The 22,006-nt window shown below is 49.1% G+C and overlaps 1 protein-coding gene across 1 annotated transcript in view; it reads left to right on the forward strand.

Annotated features, from left to right (window-relative positions):
- The window catches only part of TIAM1 (TIAM Rac1 associated GEF 1), a 152,105-nt gene that overhangs the window by 104,375 nt on the left and 25,724 nt on the right, over positions 1-22,006 (forward strand). Inside the window, exons 9-16 of the mRNA XM_086883683.1 lie at positions 109-294; positions 2,877-3,023; positions 5,417-5,491; positions 5,957-6,127; positions 10,711-10,815; positions 12,835-12,916; positions 17,139-17,225; positions 19,566-19,790. Of these exons, the coding sequence (XP_086739809.1) occupies positions 109-294; positions 2,877-3,023; positions 5,417-5,491; positions 5,957-6,127; positions 10,711-10,815; positions 12,835-12,916; positions 17,139-17,225; positions 19,566-19,790 (1,078 nt within the window). The remainder of the gene's footprint in view (positions 1-108; positions 295-2,876; positions 3,024-5,416; positions 5,492-5,956; positions 6,128-10,710; positions 10,816-12,834; positions 12,917-17,138; positions 17,226-19,565; positions 19,791-22,006) is intronic.

Genomic DNA, 22,006 nt, shown 5'->3' on the forward strand with positions numbered 1-22,006 from the left:
TGAGATGAGTGTTGGTGAAAAGGATGTGCTGCTGGGAATTTTTTCAAGGCATTTACCAGCCTCTTCTCCCCTTCTCTCCCCTCGCTCTGGAACCTCGGCCGGACCCAGATCTTCGTGTGGGAGCAGAACCTGGAGCAGTTCCAGATGGATCTGTTCCGGTACCGCTGTTACCTGGCGAGCCTGCAGGGCGGGGAGCTGCCCAACCCCAAGCGCCTGCTGGCCTTCGCCAGCCGCCCCACCAAGGTGGCCATGGGCCGCCTGGGCATCTTCTCTGTGTCGTCCTTCCACGCTCTGGTGAGTGGGCATGGGCAGGGCTGGGCGCTGCAGGGTCAGGGATCAGAGATCCTGCTCCCAGAGGGGCTGGGGGTGGCTGAAGGAGCTGCTGCTTGCTGCCTCTTCGACCTGTACGTGTCATTTTGCATTTCCACCATCGACAGATTTTCCTGTTGGTGCCTAGAGAGGCTACCTGGAACAGAGGCAGGACGGAATTAAAGGAATAAAGTAGGTGTTTATTAGAAAACCTTCAAAGGATGCACCTTGGGCTGTGGCTCCAGCCAAGATGGACTCTGAGTCATGAGTTTTCACGCTTTTAAAAGTTTTGGTCCATTTCCACATTTAATTGTCCAATTACAGCTTCAGGTGATGGAGTCCCATCCTCCCAGATTGCTCTCCTCAGTTCACTGCTGTTTATACATTTTGGGCCTGAGGCTGCAATGGTGTCCTTGGTTCTGGGGCTGGAAAAGGATTGTTGTGTCTGCCTGAGCCGTGAGGAGAACTTGCTGACACTCTATATGAAGTTCAGAGTCACACACAAATGCAGTGCAGAATCTGGGAGAAATGAAAGCTAAAACTTAAGGCATGACTGTTAAAAGAGCAGGGTCATCTCAAGTGCCCACGAATTTGGGCTTGATCCACACATCCTGTGAAGACAGTGGAGCTGCTCTGAGACCCTCAGCCTTTGCTGGCTGAGACCTTCTCAAGTATGTCTGACTTCCGTATGGATGGAACTACTGACCATTACTCCACTATCCACCCTCTGGTCATCAACACCTGATGCTCCTCCAGGGAGGGGAAATGTTCTTCTCTGCTACCTAAGGTGTGGCAAATAATGGTTGTTTAAATTGAAGTATTGTAACAACTCAGCTCTTAAAAGTACAGGGAAATGTTCTGCAAAGTGCTGGGGTTTTAATGAATTTAAGTTCTTGTAGTTTCAGCTTGGACTCCTGGAGTTTCTCAGAAATAGCTGAGCTCCACTGTTGTCTTGTAGATGTCAGCTGTACCCTTCAGCTGAATGCAGAGCTGTAATTCAGTTAGGGGCGTTTTTATTCTTTCCTATATGAAAAGATTAGCGTCATCATCTGCTAATTGCTGGTGGATTTATTATATTTTTTAAGTGGCGGGCTGTAATTTGCATTTATGCTGGGGGTTTTTTTTGCATCAAGCAAAGCACTGAGTGTTAGGCTGAAAAACAGTCTGTCTCTTCATGCTGGTGTCTCTGGAGAGCCAAGGGAAAAAATATGTTTTGAAAATGTTGTGTTGGAAGAGACACGTGTTCTCTTCTCAGCAAACTCTCATGTCCTCCTTTGCCCCCAGGAACGAGGGGAAATGCAACCTCATGTTAGAAACCCTAACTCAAGTTTCAGGGAGGGAATTTACCCAGAGCAGCTGTGGCTGCCCCTGGATCCCTGGCAGTGTCCAAGGCCAGGCTGGACATTGGAGCTTGGAGCAGCCTGGGACAGTGGGAGGTGTCCCTGCCATGGCAGGGGTGGGGTGGGATGGGCTTTGAGGTCTCCTCTGTCCCAAATCATTCTGTGATTCCATGAGCCAAATCTCCTGCAGATGTTCCTCAGTACATTGATCCAAGGCTGTGCTAAGTTATCCCAGGTAGCCCTGTGTAAATGTCCCAGGTGGAGCCGTGGGAGCTCTCACGGTCTGGGCTATGGGAATGGAGATGTCGCTGTGGAGATGACAAAGTGCCACTCTGCTGGGCTGTGGGAAGGCAGCACTGAGGTGCTCAGGAGGTGCAGTCAGCAGGGTGGGGCTGGCTGCTTGGCTTGGCTGTGCCTCCCGTTCATACCTGCTGTTCTACCACTCCCTTTTTGGCCTGAGGAGCTCCTCTCCTCAGGCCACCTCCCCATGGGAAATCTCCTTCGACTTGGGCCTGACCACTTCAGCTCTGAGTAATGTCCCACCGATCTCCTGCACAGCTTCCTGGCCTGGGAAACGCTCCCCAGGTAGCTGGGATCAAAAAAGGCAAATGGCTCTTCTTGCCACAGGGCATTTTGCCGAGTAGTTGACACTGCTCTGATGGGAAGGGTCATTTCATCTCACTTTTCCCCTTCCTGTGCCTTGCTCAGCCCTTCAGATGTCACTTATCTTTAAGGAAGTGCAGGTTTAAATGCCATGACCTGCCTGCAAGCTTTTATCTGGCCTTGCTGCTCTTCTGAGTCAGCACCAGGATGCCCAGAGTGCTTCCACAGGAAAGAGCAAAGAGGAAAACCGAGTTTTTGGGAAGCAACAGATAAGTCTGGGAATCTCAGGTTTCTTCAGCTTTGAAATCTTGCTAGGAAAAGAAAAATAAAAGAAAAAATTCAAACCCCTCACAGATGTTGAGGTTTTTCTCTATGTTGATTAGGCTGCTTTAAAACATCTCACATTAAATGCCAAAAAATGATGGAGGTGGCGTGTAGTGTCCATTTCAATATTTGATGTTGGGAGAAGCCAGTTAATTTGCAGTAAGACAGCATCCCCACTGTCCCAGCAGTGAGAGCCCTTGGTTGCCATAGGATTTGCCCTTTCCCCCAGCCCAGCCCCCAGTTTGGTGTGGGGTGTGTTGTGGGGCTGCTGCTGATCCTGAAGCCATGTGGCATCGACAGGTGGCGGCTCGCACGGGGGAGTCGGGCGTGAGGAGAAGGACACAGGCCATGTCCAGGTCTGCCAGCAAGCGGAGGAGCAGGTTTTCTTCTCTCTGGGGGCTGGACACTACCTCGAAGAAGAAGCAAGGGAGGCCGAGCATTAACCAGGTAAGCAGGTGCAGGTTCGGGGTACTGGTATTTGCAAGGTCGGTTTGTTAGCGGGCAGAATGCAGCGACAAAGAGTCACTGGCACAGAATCACCACATTCCTCATCCCCCTCACAAATCAGGGGCTGCAGCTGCACATCAGTGCACAGCAGCTCCTATCACAGGTTTGGAATTTGCCCTTTCTTTAGCTGAATTCTGTTGTTGCATTTCTGCTGCTTCTGCTTTTCCTGGAGGTGCCTTCCCCAATCTCAGGAGCAACAAAGCAGCAGTGTACAACAGATACAGCTTTGAAGAGAAAAAAACCCCAAAACAATCCAGACTTGCTTGGTTGTTTTTAATTTAAAATGATTAATTTGTACAATGCTTTAAATATAGCTGAGTTTTCTGAAAACTTCCTAAAGTGACAAGAAACTTTGCATTCAGTCAGGACACTCCCTGTTTTGCTTCAGATTTATAAAAAAGGAGAAGTTGTGCTGTTTCCACCCAGTCACTGCCCAGATCTTTCTCTGTGTTCCACTGTGGTAGGAAGGTGCTTCCCTGTTATTCTTCCCAAACATCCCTAATTACAGCTTTCACTTTTTGAGAGCCATACCTCATCTAATTGCAGGAAATGTGGGCTCTGCCTTTCTTTCTCTTCTCTCACTTCTTGGAGAAAAGCTGGGGACACACGTTGTTGTGTGCCCTGTGATTTCTTGTGCTGTCTGTTCAAGCAGCAGTGGGTGTTTGTTTTGTTCAGCAGAGGATGAAGGCTGTGGAATTGTTCAGCTTGTTTGGAGCGAGACACTAAAAGTTCACCTGATATTTAGAGGCTGAGCAAAAGCCCAGGGTTTGGCTGGAATGCAGCTCCGTGAGCACCTTCCCAATTCCTTGTGCCAGTGCTGCAGCATCCCCATCACTTTGTATTTTCTTGCCCCAAATCCCTTGTCCTGAGCTGGGATCCTGCCTGTGCTGTGTTTTCAAACCTTTTTTTCCCTGCCCTGAGCTCCCCCTTTTGTTTTTCCTTTCAGTGGGGATAATTGCATTCTTCACGCTGCCTCCCCTGCTCCTGCCCCCCTCACTCCTCCACAGCACAGGCATGGAGAAGGATTCTGTCCCAGGTTAAAGGAAAGTCTTTGTGAAGAGAGTTGTAAAAAGTGTGAAGTTTTGAGAAAGTAAATTGAGAGTGTCTAAATGCAGTGCCTGAACACATTTCCCTCGCTTGTGCAAAGTGTTGCCTATTGGAAGCAGACAAGTGTAAGTCCCTAAAAGGCAGAGACCTTTTCCCATCCTGCCTGGTCCCTGCTTCATTTTAGCCAGGGAATAATTAAACAGCCCAGCAACTTGATCCTAGAGCTGTGCTGATGTGGAGCTATAAAACTGAACTTTTCAGTTTTTAGTACTGGATTCTGCTGCAGCTCCAACCCTGCCTGCCCATCTGATGCAGTCCTGTGCTGATTTGGGGTGGATGCCGCAAATATTCCTGTTTGGTCATTCCTCCTGCATGGGATGCTGTTGATTTTGCCTCTCTGGCTCATGCTGGGTTACCAGCTCCTGTTTCATTAGAGAAGGGTTCCACTGACTTGTGCTTGAATGTTTGCTCAGTACATTTTGGTAGCTGGCTCATTAGAAAGCCAGCCAGAAGCAGAGCCCTCCTGAGTTCTCAGCGTTGGCAGAGGTGGGGAAGTGTTCATTTCCCACTTTTACTGAGGGGGAAACCCAGCACAAGGAGAGATAAAATTAGTCCAGTTCCTCCAAGGAAGTCAGGACAAACATCCAAGCAGAAGTGGCCTCTAATCTTCCTGTACCACCCCATCAACCAGGTGTTTTTCACCTCACCTTCTCTTCCATCCAGCTGCTGTTCTCCTTTTCTCCAGTGCATCTGCAGCAGAGAGACAGGGAATGTTGGAGAGGTCCCCCAGCTCAGTGCCCTGCAAACCTTTGTGGAGGTCTTTGTAGGTCTGGACAGAGACTGGTGCAAAGATGTGCCTGTGCCAGTAAAGCCACACCTGTGCTCAGGAGCGGTGCTCCTAGTGAGGAACTGGGGCTGGGGGACACAGGACAGCACTTCTCTTTATTTAAAACAACACTTGGAGTGAGCTGACCTGCTTGGGATCCCCTCTCTGCTGAAAACACCTCTTTGTTCTTGTGTTATTTCTCTTTGGATGACAAGCTCAAGCAGAAAGAGGTTAGAGGGGCTGCTGGATGTGACCTACCCACCCTGAAGAAGGTTTTCCCCACCCCAAATTTCTGCAACAGTGAAAAATGTCTGCAAGCAGTGTGTTTGGAGATGGATGTTCATATTTCTCAGTTTGAATTTCATGCTGGATGTTAGACAGACTGTTCTGCCCATGGCATGTGCTGCACACAGGGAGCCAGGCTCCTGTTTTAAAGCAGATTCCCTCTGTTGTTCCTCAGGTGTTTGGAGAAGGAGTTGATTCAGTGAAGAAGTCTCTCGAAGGGATCTTTGATGACACAGTCCCGGATGGAAAGGTAAAACCCTCTCCAGCTGCCTCCTTCACCCACGTTTGCAGGCAGTAAATTCAGAATAAATACTAAGATTTGCTATTTTGCCATTTCTAAGCATAGTACCTGTAGTACCTACGACAGTTTTTTTGGCATTGGTTTGCCCAGAAACAGCACGTTTCACTTTTAAATTTAAATCTGCTTTCATCCCTACTATTTTTTGTTGCATTCCTAGCATTCCCAGTGGCCATAGGGTGAAATCCCAGGAGAAGCACACTGCAGCAGTGTAGCTGTGTGGGTGGCACAGGAGGCACACTCTATCCTGCTCAGGGAAAACTGCAGGTTCCTGTCCAGACAAGCCTTCAACCTGGGCTCAGGAGCAAAAGATCTTCTGTCTAGGAGGGCTCTGATGCAGCACATCATGCCCTAGTTATTGATGAAGAGGGAGCTGAGTTGGGCTGGGATAGGCATGATGGATTTTTGTCTATTTAGAGGGAGAAAGAAGTGGCCCTGAGCAGTGTCCACCAGCACAACCCCGACTGTGATATTTGGGTGCACGAGTACTTCACGCCCTCGTGGTTCTGCCTGCCCAACAACCAGCCTGCCCTGACGGTCATCCGGCCTGGGGACACCTCCCGGGACGTGCTGGAGATGATCTGCAAGGTAAACGTGTCCTGGGGCCTGTGGGAAATCGGTGCAGCCTCTGTGCCAGTGCTTGGACTGCTCTGCACTGGGACACCAGCTCTGTATGGAGTGAAAAGCACAAATTGCACTGCAGCAGAAAATCCCCTGCGGCTGGAGCGAGCTTGGCGTGGCTGCAGGGATGGGCAGCAGGCTGGGGTTTGCCTTCCCTGCTCTGGCTGAGCCTGGGAGCTCTGCCTGTGCTGCTGCCTTTCCCAGAGCCAGCCATCCTCTGTGGCTCCAGTGGGACCCAGCTGAGTGTGGGACCCCTCTCCCAGCCCCTGGGCTCCCCACACTCTGGTGGTGCAGCACCCTGGTGCCCCCAGCATCCCTCCCACAGCCCCTTCCCCCCTCTGCCAGGCAGGTGAGGTGATCTCACCCCTTCCCAGGAGCCAGGGGACCTGTTTGCACGTGCCATGGCTCCTTCCTTCCCCTCAGGCTGGCACTGGGGAGAGTGTCAGCACCGTCAGCAAGAAGGTGCCTGTGTTTGCTGCCCGCGCTGCAGAATCAGACCCGACCTCGTGTGGGTGGCAGGAGGGGACAGGGGAAGGCTTTTATCTACATTGGAGTTGGGGGGAAGAAAAACCACCTGGATTTCTTTGCCAGATGAAGTATCAGAGACATTGGACCATTAAAAAGAGTTACATCTCTAAAGAGTTGGAAACTTTGACAAATTAAACACAGGCTTTCAGATCTGGCAGCTACATAATGTGTGTTTTCTGAGCCAGCGAGACCCAACTCCTGTCACGTGCTGCTCTGAAAAGTGAGTCTGCTTTGTACAACAACAACAGCAGGAGAAAAGAAAACATTTATTACTATTGAGAGCTTAACTTTGGGGACTTTGAGAACGTGTTGCATTTGCTTCCAAAGAGAGGGAAGGTGAGAGAAAGGCGTTTGTTTCCAGTAATTGTACGGTGCGCTCGTCTCTGCCAGGTGCGCTGCAGCTTGTGAAAGCTCTGCTTTGTGCTCAGCAAAAGATGACATTTTTGGAGAGAGACATAATAGGAAGCTGGATGACACATTATTAGTAATGATTTATTTTTAGGATGTATGTTTTCCTTTGGGTAAGGATGGGTGACTCAGTGGACTGAATCCTCGGCTGGAGTAAGCTGGTGTAGCTCCGTGGGTTCAGCAGGTGCCTGCTGAGGGTCTGGTCTCTCACTGTGCTTTTGCTGCGGTGGGTGGGGGTGTGTAAGGAAAAGGGGAGGTTGGTGAGTGTTTTTGCAAGAACTATTATCTGTTTCTTTCCTTTCTGTAAGAGTTTTCAGCCTGAAAAACACTGTCGAGATGCCTTTTTTCTGTAGCATTTAATAATCAATCTCTTTCTTCTGTCTCTTGCATTCAGCTCATTTTCCCCCCTTTAATATCTGATCCACATCATTTCACATCAGTTTGCCATCTGCCATCTGAGAACCAGTCAAGTTCTGGTACAGTAAACATTTCAAGCTCTACATTTCATATAAACCTCCTCATGTTTGTAGATGTGGTTAAATCTGTGCTGCTAAACTGAGCTTGATTTTTCTGTTGGAGAACATTTAAATGCGCTAAAGTCATTGTGGAAAATGTGTTCTTAATGCTAACATTGCTGCTTGTTATTGTACAGCAAGTTAGGCTTTGGAGGACGCTTTGTGACACTTCTATGATTCAAGATTGGTGGGAGGAGTGTTTAAAGCACTTTAAAAGTGGTTTCTCAAAGATTTCTCCCAAGATGTAACTGGCAGCATCACTTGGAAGGCAGGAAAACTCAGTGTATATGCATTAAAATTGCTTTCTATGGCTGATAGGAAGTAGTTGGTCCCTTCCAATGTTAACCGTCCTGTGATTCTGTGATGACACTGCTCAGTGTGAACCAATGTATATGCATTACTAACATTTGCATAATGGTATGTCTTAAAATGGAGGAGGAAATCACACTCTGTCTATGAATTTAGGCAGAGCCAGCGTGGAGATAATAACACCAAAACCCAATATGGAGATAATAGCAGTAAAAAACAAGCCTAGATGACTACATGGCATTTTGTCTTTTGACTGCATAAAAAGCGAGGCTAGAAAAGTTTGGGATTTTTTTTCCCCTCACAATTTACATTTTTCAAAGGGATCTGCATGAGGGGTGAGAAGCAGGTCCCCCAAGGTCTCTGGGTTTGTGCTCAAAGCCTCTGAGAAGGTGCTTAAGCCTGATGCTCTGGGGGCTCCTGAATGGGATCACAGCCTGCCTGTAAATTCTTCTTCTTCTCGAGCACCTCAGTTAAGCTGTCAGGTTGTGCTTTAAACGGGGTTAGCTGCTTAATTTAGTCCAGACATAGCCAGAATTATTAGGAGAGAAATAAATGAACCAAGGAGCTGATTTGGATGGCTGAAAGGTGTTTTGGGTGGTCTTGAAAGGATATTAATATCATTAAAGCTGCCCTGTTTCTGCTCCCACCTCCCCACAGATGGATGCAGCTCCCAGCAACAAAAAGTGGGTTAATGGTTTGGCTTTTAGGGCAGCCTGGCTGTGTCCACGTTCAAGGGACCTTTTCCTTTCACTTCAGTAGAACATCATGGCCCTATTTGAAACACTTTAGCCAGTGTCAGATTTTGAGGTAGACACAGCCTTGGGGCAACTGTAGGATGTTAATTAGCTAAATGGGGTGGCTCATGGGCAGCACCTCTCATTCCTGACCTGGATGGGATTGCAGTGTACTGGATTGATGGCATCCATCTGGGTTGATGTGGTTTGTTTGAAGAAATCCTCTCCTCTTGTCCCTGTTCCCTGGGAGCTGAGCCTGGCTCTCCTGGCTGTCCCCTCCTGGCAGGGAGTTGTGCAGAGCCAGAAGGGTCCCCTGAGCCTCCTTTTCTCCAGGCTGAGCCCCTTTCCCAGCTCCCTCAGCCCCTCCTGGGGCTCCAGCCCCTTTCCCAGCTCCCTCAGCCTCTCCTGGGGCTCCAGCCCCTTCCCTGGACACCCCCAGACATGGGGGATGCCCTCAGTGGGTTTAGGTCTCCTCTCTGTGTTTTTGTTTAAGACGCTTTTGTGTCTAGGGACAATAAACTAAGCTGGCCAGAAATTAACCCAGGATTCCTCTGTGCCATTTCTGAACCTTTAATGCCAATTCTGCTTCCCTTGTTTTCTGAGGTGTTTGTGAGGTGTGTGTCCGTAAAGAGAAAATGACTGAAAACAGCAGTTATCAGGGAGGAAAGCAAGCAAGAAACTTTCCAAAAAAAAAAAGAAAGTGAGGTAGCAAGGATATCTCCTACATTCAGCTGTTTTTCTTTTGGCCCTTGATAGACTTCAGTCATTATTTAATTAACTAAGAATTTGCCTGGATTACAGAGGTTATTCCATTTCAGGTACTCCATTTCATCCAAGGATAATTTGATCTTTGGGTTGGACATATTTGAACTAGAGCACTGTGCAGAGTGCAGCAATAGATCTGTTTCATTTTCCTTCTTATTATTGGTAGCTTTTTCTTTACTCCTGGGCTAGTCCAGGCTTTCCAAAGCATTCCCTGTTCTCTGTGTGTTTGCTGGAGGGCCAGGGTAGGATGTTTTCCACAGGTCCCTTGGTGTACATATGAGCATGTATTGCTCATCACCTCAGTGCTGCTGTATCACGGCTGGAACTGGAAAAGCCAGGCTTTAAAAAACAGGACAAACAGGCAATAATGATGCTCCTGAGTGAATTTTCAGATAAGCCATTGTTTTCAGCACAGCCTGAGAAACCTTGGTAATATGCTGGTTTAAAATGAAAAGGCTGAAGGTATAAAAGCCTTTAATTGTGGGATTTCAGAAGTGACAGTGAGGAGAATTTACCTCCTGTATCTGTGAATCACTTTGGGGTTTCACATTAGATTTGGTTTAGGAACTTTGGAAGTAACTTCTGGATGATATCCTTTGTGTTTATCATACTCATAATGTGTTTTGATTACACACTGCATTAACCTCTGCTTAAATCAACCTTATTAATCATGCTGAGAAAAGGTCATTAACATCTCCCAGACCAAATGCTGTATCCTCAGCTAATTATAACTAATTCATTAAAATGGTGTGACCTGTTTCCACTGGGATGCAATCCAGGATGCAACTCTTGGCTTCTTCTAGCCTCATAAAGCCAGTGTATCCTGAGCTGCTTTGAATTTAGAGGACAGACAGATTTTTGGTGTTTATTAACCTTGCTTGAAATCTGCCATATCATATTTACGTGCTAAATTATGAAGATGCTAAAAAAACCCAAACCAAACTGAAAACACCTTTCCTGCTATATTTTGCTCTGTTAGCAGAACATTCAGTTAAATATCGTTTTATCCAAAGGCATACTCTGAGATTTCTGTTCCAGCATGGGCTTATTTCTGGAATGGCTTGGGAGGGAGCAGGGTGCCAGGCCAGCAGAGCCAAAGGAGGCTGCTCCCAAGTGCCCTCCGTGGGTACACAGACTTTATTCCTGGGGGAGAGCAGGAAGGCCAGGTTTTGCTCAGGTTTCAGGGCAGGAGGCCGTGGTGGAAGGTGGTGCTGGGTCGTTTTTGTTCCTGTGAGGCTCAGAGATGAGGGGAAGACTGCTCTTCTGTCTAAAGGATCTCTGTCTCTTGCAGACACACCAGCTGGACTACTCCGCTCACTACCTGCGCCTGAAGTTCCTCATTGAGAACCAGATCCAGTTCTATGTACCAAAGCCAGAGGAGGAGATCTATGAGCTGGTAATGCTGCCCACTGGGCAAATGACATGACACTGGGAAGGACGCTGTTAATTAGTGTTTATCTGACATTCTGGAGCAGGCAGAGTTATGCTTTTTGCTTTGCAATTATGGTGCTTTGCAGACCATAGCAAACTGACCTTCAGCAAAGGGATCTCTCCAAAGGTTTCATCCTGTGTTGGTGTTTAGCTGGTATTTGTGTGTGGATGTGTCTGGGGAGAGAGGAGGGACAGCCACAGGCAATGTGTGAAAGTCACTCTAAGGTCCATTTAAGCTTAACTTCCCTCCAAGTTGTCTTTTCCTGTTGTTCATGTTGTCCATGGAGGTTTTAAAGACATGGTGTGGAGGCCTGAGCACTTCATGTTACAGTCCCTGTCTGAGCTTCAAAGAGGGGAGAAACACACAAGTTGTTTGGTGTTTTTTGCATTTTTTTCCTAATGATGAGGTAAAGATTGAGGTCAAGAAGGTCTGGAGTTCTGTGTGAGAATATACTTCCTTAATTGCCTCAGCTGGCTGTTTTCATCTCGTTCATCTCAAAAGCAGACTTCAAAGGAATTTTGCCATGAGAGATTAAAAAAAAAAGACCAAACAGGATTAGTGTCATGCTTTCACTCTGTGATTTTACACAGGCACGCTGTAAACCTTTTTAAAGTCCTTCTCATTGGTGGTTAGCTTACTTATAAAAATAAAACTTTGTTAGTTATGGAGGCTTTTGCTCATTTAGCAAAGAACTTCTGGGATTTTCCATTAATGCTGTCAACAACAACAAAAAATAGTGAGAAAGTGCTAGAGGAGTGCTAGGACTGGGAAGTGTGATATAGCTGGGGAAAATTAAAACTCAGAGGAGACAGCTTTTAGCTGCGTTGTCTGGAAGGACTTGGGGGCCTTGTGTTGAGAGGGCGTAGGATTGACAGAGTCATCACTTACTGTTTATTCTGAAAAGCTGTAATTAACCCAAAACTCTGTCCCTGGGACTGTGCAGATGCTGGAAGGGAATGGCAGGATGCAGGATGATGTCTAATGTGTGGGTATTAAACCAACACACTTTGTATGTTTCCTTGTCTGTGTGGGCTTGTTTGGGGAGAGCACTGGAGTTACTTCCATGGGGCTGTAGCTATTTTGTAATACTGAGTTTTGCAGTGCTGATAGAATTCTATTCTATATTCTATCAGGAGATAAAATTATATTTTTATTAGGGAAACCTTTTGCAAACGAGTTCCTCTTCTTTTCTAAAGGAATAGCTGACATTCTGCAGTCCAAACACTGAGTTTCAGAATGTTAATTGTTGTGAATTGCATTTTTACACGCTCACAGCAGCATGTAAACAGAATTAATATTCACCCGTGGGCTCTCGTTCACCTGGGGCTATGGTTTTTTTCCGAAGACAAAGGGCTGGTTTGTTACTTCGGTGCTGAAAGGCAGAGGGATTTACAGCTGGATGGAGGGACTATTGCCTAGGTGTGAATTTGTGCTGCTCTCCCAGGAAGGATGTTAATGACCATTTCAAAGACTTGGGGGTTTTCCTTGGTACAAATAAACATCCAGGTGTTAAAGGTGAAACGTCATGCTGAGGTATAGCAAATCTGATAGTCTGATAATGAAGAAATGTATTTAAGAAACAAAATCACTCCTTGTGATTTTAGTGCTGTCGGATAATTGAATTCCTGCAATGTCTTCATTAAAATAATAGAAAACCATTCAGCTATTACTACCTGTAAATGAGGAAAACAGGGGCAGAAACTGACTCAAGATGGTACTGACTGAGTGAAATAGATGCACGCTCTGTTTTGTGATGGGGGTGGGAAAACACTGCTTCCTCCTCTCTGTGTTCTGACAGCAGAGCTGAGTGACACTGCTAATGCCTCTCACACAGGTGGAGAGAAACTGTTTGATAAATAATGACCACAGTCCCTTTCTTCTGCCTGTAATTAAAAACCAAAAATCTGTTCCAAACGGTTACAATTGATGTGTCCTCCCACAGTAATATACTTTCGTGTTTGTTTTTTTTCCCCCTCTATTCAGCTATACAAGGAAATTGAAATCTGTCAGAAAATTACCCAGCACATTCAGATGGAGAAGTCTGATGCATCCTCTGATATTTATGGTGAGTTAGTCCCCGACTTGTTTTGCTGTTTCTCCCCAGTCAGTTCCAGCGCTAGCAGGTTCTTGAGTGCTGTTTACTGATGCACCTGAAAGGTCTCTTGAGCACAGTGAGAAAAGTACTTCTGATTCCTGAGCCACCCACAGGAACATTCACCTGCCCTGGAGGAGGACAGCTTTGTTTGGAGTGCTTTGAACGTGGCTTTCCTGGAGCTGGAGGATGCACAGGGAGTTTGCTTGTTGCTGTAGTTCCTCCCATTGCCACCCACGGAGGGTGTGGGTGGGAGCAGCATCCTTTGCCAGCTGTCACATCTCACACAGGCTCTGCTGGGGGCTCTGCTGGGGCTGCCACACTGCCCACAGCCTGCAGGGCTCTGCAGCTCCACTGCTTCCTCCTTGTCCCCTTCCTCACTCCTTCCTCCTTGCTCCCCTCCTCTCTCCTTGGCGCATCGCTGTGGGTACGAGGCATCTCAAGTTCTGTGGCCAGGCAGCTCCACAGAGGCTCTTTGGCTGCTTCTCACCTGCCAGAGGCTACCAAGGTGGGTTCCTGGCCTGCCTGCCATTCCTGAGGCTGGGGATGCCCGGCTCCAGGGTGTCCCAGGGATGCTCCAGCCCTCGAGGATGTCCCACAGAGCCAGGATCTGGCACGTGGCAGATCTGTGTGAAACATAAAGCAGGGGAAGGCTTCCCTGTGTAATTTTAGCAGAATCTCTCATCTCTGTGTAGTTCATACTTCTCAGCTTTCAGGTATTTCAGGTTATAGCCCTCCTGCCTGGTGAGTTTGCCCTTTGGCCTGGCAATTACAGTTCTGGGGTGTATTTTAGAGTTTTCAGTGTAACCTCCCCCACAGGAAGCCAATCTGCATCCTTTTGCTGTTTATCTAAATATTCTGTTTTAATGAGTGGAATAATTCTGAATCCCCAAACTCCTTATTATACAGCTGCAGGCCATTGGAATACTGAGCTTTGCCACAAAGCAGTGGTACAGAATATTGTAGGCCTAAGAAAGAAATATTCACCATCCCAGTGATGGTTCAGGGTTCATATTTATGCAGTGCCTGAAAGCACTGCAGGAGTTGGGGCTGTCATAGCATTTCCTGTTTATTTCTTTTTCTTCTTTTTTACTAAGTGATAAATGGGAAAAAAATGTGAAATGCACTGTGGTGTCCTGTGAGATGAGATCAGCTGTGTGAGGTGTGGGATGTAGCTGTGCAGTGCTCTGACCCTGCAGGGAGGGAATGCTAAAAGCCCCCCAAATAAGCTGACTTTTCTCTCATTTGAGGGGAAAATAGCCAAGTGTGGTTTGCCTCCAATTGGCAGAAGGATTTCTGTGGTCTGTATGTGTCTCCTTGTGTGTTTGTCCAGTGACAAGTGTGTACTGAAATCACACAGTTCTGGAGTAGTTTGGGCTGCACAGGGCCTTAAAGATCACCTCATTCCAACACCTCATCTCGGGGAGAGCTCACTGGGAACATTCTGTGGTGCTTCTGCTCCCACCGGGGTGTCTGTGGTAGGAAGAGGCACTCCTGGAGCAGAGTGGTGAATCTCTCAGTGGGATGCTCTGCTGATGCCTGAGCACAGATGTTCTCACCTCTTTGGCTGGTACTTTCCCTCTTTGCCAGGGCTGTGAGGGCAGAAATCGGTAAGAATCCTCGGATTCCAGTTTCTGGATGTATCAGGTTCACCAGCAGCTGGTGTGCCAGGGGCTGTGGGGATTACCCGAGGTGGATTTGTTCAGCTGTTGAGCTGCTTTGGCCACGTGCACTCAGAGATGCAGATTTTTGTTCTCCTGTCATCAGAACTTTGCAGTGAGGAGAAGGCTCTGCCTGGGTCACCACCCATCTCTTCCCACCTGTGTTTCAGAGTCCGTGCACAGTTTGATGATAATGTTTTTGGCAGGAATGCCAGCTTATGCAATCACTGTGGCTTCCACCCACTCCTGCCCTTCCTTTCCACCCACTCCTGCCCTTCCTCTCCCGCGATGTTTGTGTGGAGCCCCGTGGAAGCCAGGCAGATGGGAGCTGTTCATTCCTGCTGTCCACGTGTGTGTGCAGCCTGCACACGCACTGGGACGAGGTGTTTCTGTCCCGAGTGCAGGGCACTGAAGGCACTGCTGCAGCTGGTGTGAGATCCAGCCTCTGTCCCAGCTGTGGAGGTAAAACAGGGCAGGGGCGCACTGTCTGTCTGTGGAGGGGTTAACTGGGGGTGTGAGATGACCATTTCCAGGCTGCTGCCAGCTGCCCATCTCTCATCTCTTAAAGCTGGTGACAACCTGTGTAATTGCTCCTTGCGCCCTTTCTGCCAGGAATAACTGCAGGATTTATGGGTATGGCTGAAAGATGAATTAAGAAGCAACTACGTGTGCATTTAGGTCTGATGGATTGAAGGAGGCAGATGTCTTCTCATGGAGGAATCACAGAATCCCAGAATTCTATGGTTTGGGTTGGAAGGGACCTTAAAGCTCCCATTCCACCCCCTGCCATGGGCAGGGACACCTTCTACTATTCCCAGGTTGCTCCAAGCACCAGTGTCCAGCCTGGCCTTGGACACTCCCAGGGATCCAGGGGCAGCCACAGCTGCTCTGGGCACCCTGTGCCAGGGCCTGCCCACCCTCCCAGGGAACAATTCCTTCCCAAGATCCCATCTAAACCTACTCTCAGTTTGAAGCCATTCCCCCTAGTCCTGTCACTCCAGGCCCTTGTAATGAGTCTTTCTCCATCCTTCCTGTGGGCTCCCTTCAGGAAAGCTGCAATTAGGTCACCCCATAGCTTCTCTTCCTCAGGCTGAGCAATCTTAGTTCTCTCAGCCTTTCCTTGTAGGAGAGATGGAGCTTGGGGCTGCTTGGATGTGCTGATCTCGTCCCAGTGAGAGCCTGAGCTGTCCCTCAGCCTGGTTTTAGTGTGTGGTGGTTGGCCCAAACAGCATTTCAGCTGAAAGGGCGACGCTCTTAGCAACTGATGCTTTGTGCTGACTCAAACTGCAGCCTTGGGCACACTCTGCTGTTTCTCTGGATGAGAGTTTTCCAGGTAGGCTTCGTGGTGATGACAACCAATAACTACTATATTTTACAGCTGCTCTTTTAGTCTAGGGCTCTTCCCTCTGCCAAAACGGGTGTGTTGAGTGAGCTTCACAAATTTAATTTGATTCAGCCCAAGTAGCTCGCATGCAGGTTCCAAGTAGCTCAGTAAGTCATGAAAGGCCATATGCTTCTCACTTCCGAGCTGCCATGTTCTTCCCCCTCTTTTCTTCTTCTTTTTTTTTGTTTTTTATTTTTAAATCATGGAATAAAAAATAACTCTCAGCCATAAGGATCAGCTTGAAGGGAGTCCTAAAGTCAGGATAGGCTCCCAGCACATCTGCACCGCTTGGTTGGTGGCTGATTGCATGTCAAAACAAATGACTCCCCCCAGAGGTTTGTAAATGTTTTTCTAGTCTCTAGAAAAAGAGAGAGCAAATGGCTGCCTGCACTCATTTAGGGCTTAATGAAGTTTCAGAAAGGCAAATGTTCTGCTTTAGATAACTCTCCACAGTAAATAAACAACCTGCATTTAACTTGGCACGTCGTTATCTTACTGTGTCACCCACAAATGGCAGGAGAATCCCCCAGCCCAAAGCTCCCAGTCCCATTTGCTCTGTTTAAAATGAGGCTGTGTCAGCACTTCCACTCCAAGACTGTTCTGTAGTGAAATGCTGAGCTGAGACCTGGCAAATGACAGGTTGTGCCAGAAGCAGCTGAAAAGGGGAAGGGGCAAAGGGGAAGGGGCATTTTTACAAAAGTGCCCAGCCCAGGAATCTCAAAAAGCAGAGGTCAGCTCTCTGTTCTAGCAGGAGGTGTTGTGCTTTGCCTGTGTTTGGGGCAGCACATCAGCCGTGGCTCCCAGATTCGCAGCTTTTGTCCCGAACCATGGCTCTGTGCAGCTTTGGTCTGCAAACAGCAAAACCTCCTGGAGTGACCTTTGATGGCAAGAGAATTGGGAGTCTGTTCCAAGGCTTTGCAGCTGTGGTATCCTCAAACATGTAATTGGTATATGCACTCAGAAATTCAGTTTGGGTTTTTGTTAGAGCCACTTTCATTGCTGAACTTCCCCGTTGTGTTTGTAAAGGTTTGAGGGAAGGGAGAGGGGAGGAATTCCCACCTGCTCATAGCAGGGACAGCACAGCCTTGGTGGCTGGGACACTCTGGAAGGGGCTGGCTTCCTCTGACCATCTCACTGGCTCTCTCCCCAGGTTTCTCTCTGTCCTCCGTGGAAGAGGAGGGGATTCGCCGGCTCTACGTGAACGGCGTCAAGGAGACGGGCCTGGCTTTCAAGAAAGGTAAAACACTTGCCAAAGCCCTCCCAAGTCAGTCACTGCCACACAAATACAGCAGGAGCATTGCTCTGGCTAGCATTACTGCCTCTGCTTCTGCTTCCACCCTTAGCAGGAAGCACACACTTGCAGCATGAGCCAGCAGGGATCCCCAGCTCGTCCCAAGGCAGAGCAGGGTCTGGTTTAGTGCAACTTATCCAAGCTGAGGCCAACCATGCCACTCGTGTGCCAGTCACTGCCTCCCCTGCTGCACAGACATGGGGTCAGGCAGCTGAAGCCCAACCACACTTTGAACTAGAGCACGGGGACCATGAGGGGTGAGAAGATTCTCATCTCTTCATAACCCAGTGGTGCATGCAGAGTCCTCAGAAACACCTTCAGAGTTCTCCTGCTGAGGGCTTATATGGCCTTGCAGAGCTTATTCATCAGCTGGCCCTTGCCAAAAGCTGTTCCAAGGCTGCTGCCCCCACTTGGCCTGGTGCTGACTCTGGCACTCCACTGAGCCAGAGCCATGGGAAAGTGCCCTGGCTGGTGCAGCTGGCTAGGGTGCTTGGGAATGAGTGGCCAAAGGGCCAGTGGGGGCAGAAACAGGGAGGAAGGAACAGTGGAATGGGGGAACAGGGAATGGGAGAACGCCTGGAGTTGCACCCCAGCTTCAGAAACCCACGCTGGTGTGTGTTAAACATGAAAACATCTTGCTCTTTGCTGTCCCTCAGCCCCACAGCATGCCCTGCTGAACAGGATAGATATCCTGCCAAAAAGCCCTGAGCAGAGCCGTGGGGGGCTCCCTGCCAGGCTGACACAGGGAAATGAAACCCTGCGGGTTCCTGTGGGCTGGATGGGGGTTTCATCAGGGTCTGATTTTAGGTGCTGCTGGAAGAGCAGTTGGGGTGGATATGTGAGCACAGAGTGCCTCCTGTGGGGCTGCAGTGCAAGGACAGGCAATGAGAACTCACACTGCTCAGAAGAGACCTGAAACAGCACTGCTGAATGAGCAGCAGGATACCGGGACAAGATTCCCTGAGGTGGCAGCAGGAAGGGAGGAAAACTCTCTGTGCCTCCCATTATTTACATGCAGTGTCTGCTTTTGACTGCACTCCCTCAGATATGAGATACTGCATTTCATTTTCAATCTTTCCTCCAATTAGAAGACTTTTATTTTCTCCTGGTAATTTTTATAATTTATCCTTTTGTTTCTTCTGTTGGCCTGCCTTAGCAAGGCAGGCATTCCTTATTGGAACGGGAGCTCCTTGAATGCACTGAGATAGACGTGATGCTTTATCCCAAACGATCCAAAACAAAGACTACAAAGAGTAAATGAAGCCCCAGATCCAATGGTTATGGTTGCAGGCCTATTAGTGTGCTACTATTATGCCACAGAATCACTAAGTAGAATAAATTAAATAATGCGAAATGCTTGACTTGCCTTCTTTTGTCCTTCTTTCAGATATGATTTTACAGTCCATTTACTTCGTAGCTACTCTATCTAGTTCATTTTATTCTCCCTGAAACTGCACACCACACTAGTTTCTGGGCACAATTACGTGCATTTAGGGAGATCTCCATTTTCCTAAGGAAGCTCTTTAGCCTCCTTCCTTCCACCTTTCTTCCTGGAATGTGGGTCAGTACTCTGAAGGATTCATCCAGGCTTTCAGGGTGCCAGGGCTCCTCCTTGGCATGGCAGGGATGGTCACCCCAGTTCTTTGGCTGCTGTCGGTTCCAGCTCTCATCCCTGTAAATGCAAGGATGGAGATGGGGAGGGTGCAGCAGCGGGGGGGCTCTGGGCACTGCTGTTCCCGGTGTGCTGCTGCCTGCCAGGCCCCAGGGATGGTTTGGGATCAAAGCCCACTCCAGCTGGCTGTGGCTGGTCAGGGAGGGCCGGGCTGGCCGTGGGGAAGGTCAGGATTCCCGTGTCACCTGTCCCTCAGCATCCCGGGGAGCAGGAGGCAGCTGCTTCCCTGCACATCCCCTTCTCCCTGGGGCGCTGCTGCTATAAATAACTCCTGAATGAGGCTGGGAAAAAAGCCATGACTAACTTAGCAAGGGCTCAGCTCTGCCTTCTGAAGATCCCTGTGCTGCCATGGGGTTCGGGAAGGGTCGTGGCGGGGCTGGGCTCTGTTTGGTGCAGGAAAAAGGGGATAAATTGTTGCTGAGGGACTTGCTGGGCGCTCTGCTCTTGGGGTGGCACTGTAGTAGCAGCCAGACAGCAGGTCTCACAAAGGCCATCAATTCTCAGTGTCGTTTGCAGTCATTAATGATTATGTCTAGACGTAAACACCGTCAGAGCTCCTCCACATCTGTGGGGAACACGGCGGCGCAAGTCTGACCTGTTCCTCCGTGTCACAGGCCTGAAAGCCGGGGATGAGGTGGTGGAGATCAACCAGAGAGCTGCAGAGGAGCTGGACTCGGCGCTGCTGAAGGACGCCCTGCTGCAGCCCGCGCTGTGCCTCACCGTGCGCACCCACCCCGAGCCAGAGGAGGAACAGAGGCTGAGCCAGCCGCCCCCACGGCGCCCAGAGAACCCCTCAGAGCCCGGGGACGGTGCCCTGGCCTTCTCTGGGGGCAGCCAAGGTACTGGGGTCGGGACAGAAATGGCTCCTGCCTGCAGGTTCCGTGGTGGGATGGATGGGAATTGCAGCCTGAGTGGGGCTGGGGAAGCTGTGAGGTGTCACAGGGCTGCCGACAGCCTGGGACCCTGTCAGCACCAAAGGCACCTCACGTCCTCGGGATGTGCCCACAGACACTCACAGAACCAGCTGCTCCCTTCTGGGCAGCTCAGGAGATGCTTTGTCATCTGGATTTGCCCACAGGATCTACACGTGGCAAGGGGAGTGAGGGTTAAAGCGTTCTGTGTGCACTTTGGGGCACCACCACGTCAGACAGGTCTCCAGCTGCTGGAGAGTGTCCAAAGGAGACACAGGGAGGATGGTGAAGGGTCTGGAGGAGTCCTCCAAGGAGCAGCTGAGGGCACTTGGAATGTTCAGCTGGAGGAGAGGAGACTGAGGGGAGTCTCACTGGGGTCTGCAGCTTCCTCCAGAAGGGCAGCTCTGATCTCAGCTCCCTGGGAGAGGGAAGGGCTGGAGCTGTGCCAGGGAGGTTTATGTTGGATATTAGAGGGTGCTGGCACTGCCCAGGCTCCCCAGGGAATGGGCACAGCCCCGAGGCTGCCAGAGCTCCGGGAGTGTTTGGACACCACTCCAGGGATGCCCAGGGTGGGATTGTTGGGGGTCTGGGCAGGGCCAGGGACTGCACTGGATGATTCTGGTGGGGCCCTTCCAGGTTGGGATATTCTGTGGCTCTGTGATTCACCCTCTGTGGGGTCAGCCAGCAGCACAGAGCCCTGTGTGTGTTGGATGAGATGCACGAATAACTCACAGGGATTTTTTAAACCACCTGAAGATGGGGATTGCCATTACAGTGTGACACAGCCAGGTGATCCCAGAGCACACTGCTGTGGGAAGGGACATTCCTGCCCAGCCTGGAATGAATGACATTGCCCTACTCAGAGAACCCAACCAGCAGAAGATTAACCTATAGCAACTGGGAATTGTTTGCCACGAGTTTGGCTTCCTGAATTTCTACTCAGTGCTCCTTCTAGATTTGACAGCAGAAGATGACCTCTTGCCTCATTTTTTTGAATTTAGAATACAGGAGAAATCAGTGGAATTGCTGGAGTGAAGTAGTTTCTAGGTAGTTGAAACTGTTCTGAGCTGAGACTGGCTTTGGGGAGTGTAATATTCATAGCAAGTGGAAAAGAGGGAGCAAGAAAACTTCCACACAGCTTATTATAAATCTCTCTTAGGGGGACTGCTAAAAGCAACCTTGTGTAAAATGTGGACTAAAACTACACAGGCAGTTAAAATTCAACATTTTCAGGAAATTTTCCCTTTTTAATTTCCATGGCAGTTTACCGAGTTAGGCTTTTGTGCTGGAAAACCGAGATAGTCCTGTACATTTTCATAGCTGGCCACAAGATGCCCCCATTTGCTGCTCAACACAGCTTTTCACAAGCCTCTTGTCTTTGCCTGTGATTTGTCACTGGAACCCTGAGTGCTGGCTCCTCGTAGCTCAGCTTTTCCCCGAGGTGAGCGTCTGCCCTGGGAGCAGAGGGTTGGGAGCTGGCATTTCTGTGTTCACACAGAACCTGGAGCTCTCCCAACATTCCCATTCCTTCTAGGCACAGGGAATGCTGGGCTGGGATCTGCCTCTGTTCCCCCCAAAAGGAGGGGAATATTTCTGCAGGAGGAGTGCAGCTGTCCCTGGCTGCTTCTGGAAGCACCTATAGTTGCCACATGAAATAATTTGGGCTGGCTTAGCCCAAGGTGGGAGTGAAATCAAGGTTCTGCACCCATGTGTGTGACTGGGAGGCAGGTGATCTTCCCCACCTTTCCCTCTAGTTAGGTGTTTGTAGAACATCCTGTATTATTGAAGCCTTTCTTCTTCTGCTCCTGTGCTTTGTCAGGGATCCGTTACCTAAAGTGAGATCCACGTGACATTTTAAAAAGTGGTCTGTGCTCGTATTTGGGACATTGTGGTGTTATCTTAGATTTTTGTTCTTGGCTCTGCAGCTTCTTGCAAGAGCAGTCAAGTATGAAATACCCACTGACCTATTTATTTGTGTCCTTGTTGATTCCAGGCAGTTTGGCTGGCCAGATGAGCTCCATGATTTCTGCTGAATGCTTTATTTCTAGGACACAGATTCTGTGGCTGGCCCTGAGGTGCTGCAGGCCTCTCTCAGCAGGGTCACAGTGCCAGTGGGCACACAGCACCTGTGGGCACATCCCTTC

Source organism: Cyanistes caeruleus, chromosome 3 (genome assembly GCF_971803275.1).
Source record: "Cyanistes caeruleus chromosome 3, bCyaCae1.hap1.1, whole genome shotgun sequence".
Taxonomy (NCBI): domain Eukaryota; kingdom Metazoa; phylum Chordata; class Aves; order Passeriformes; family Paridae; genus Cyanistes; species Cyanistes caeruleus.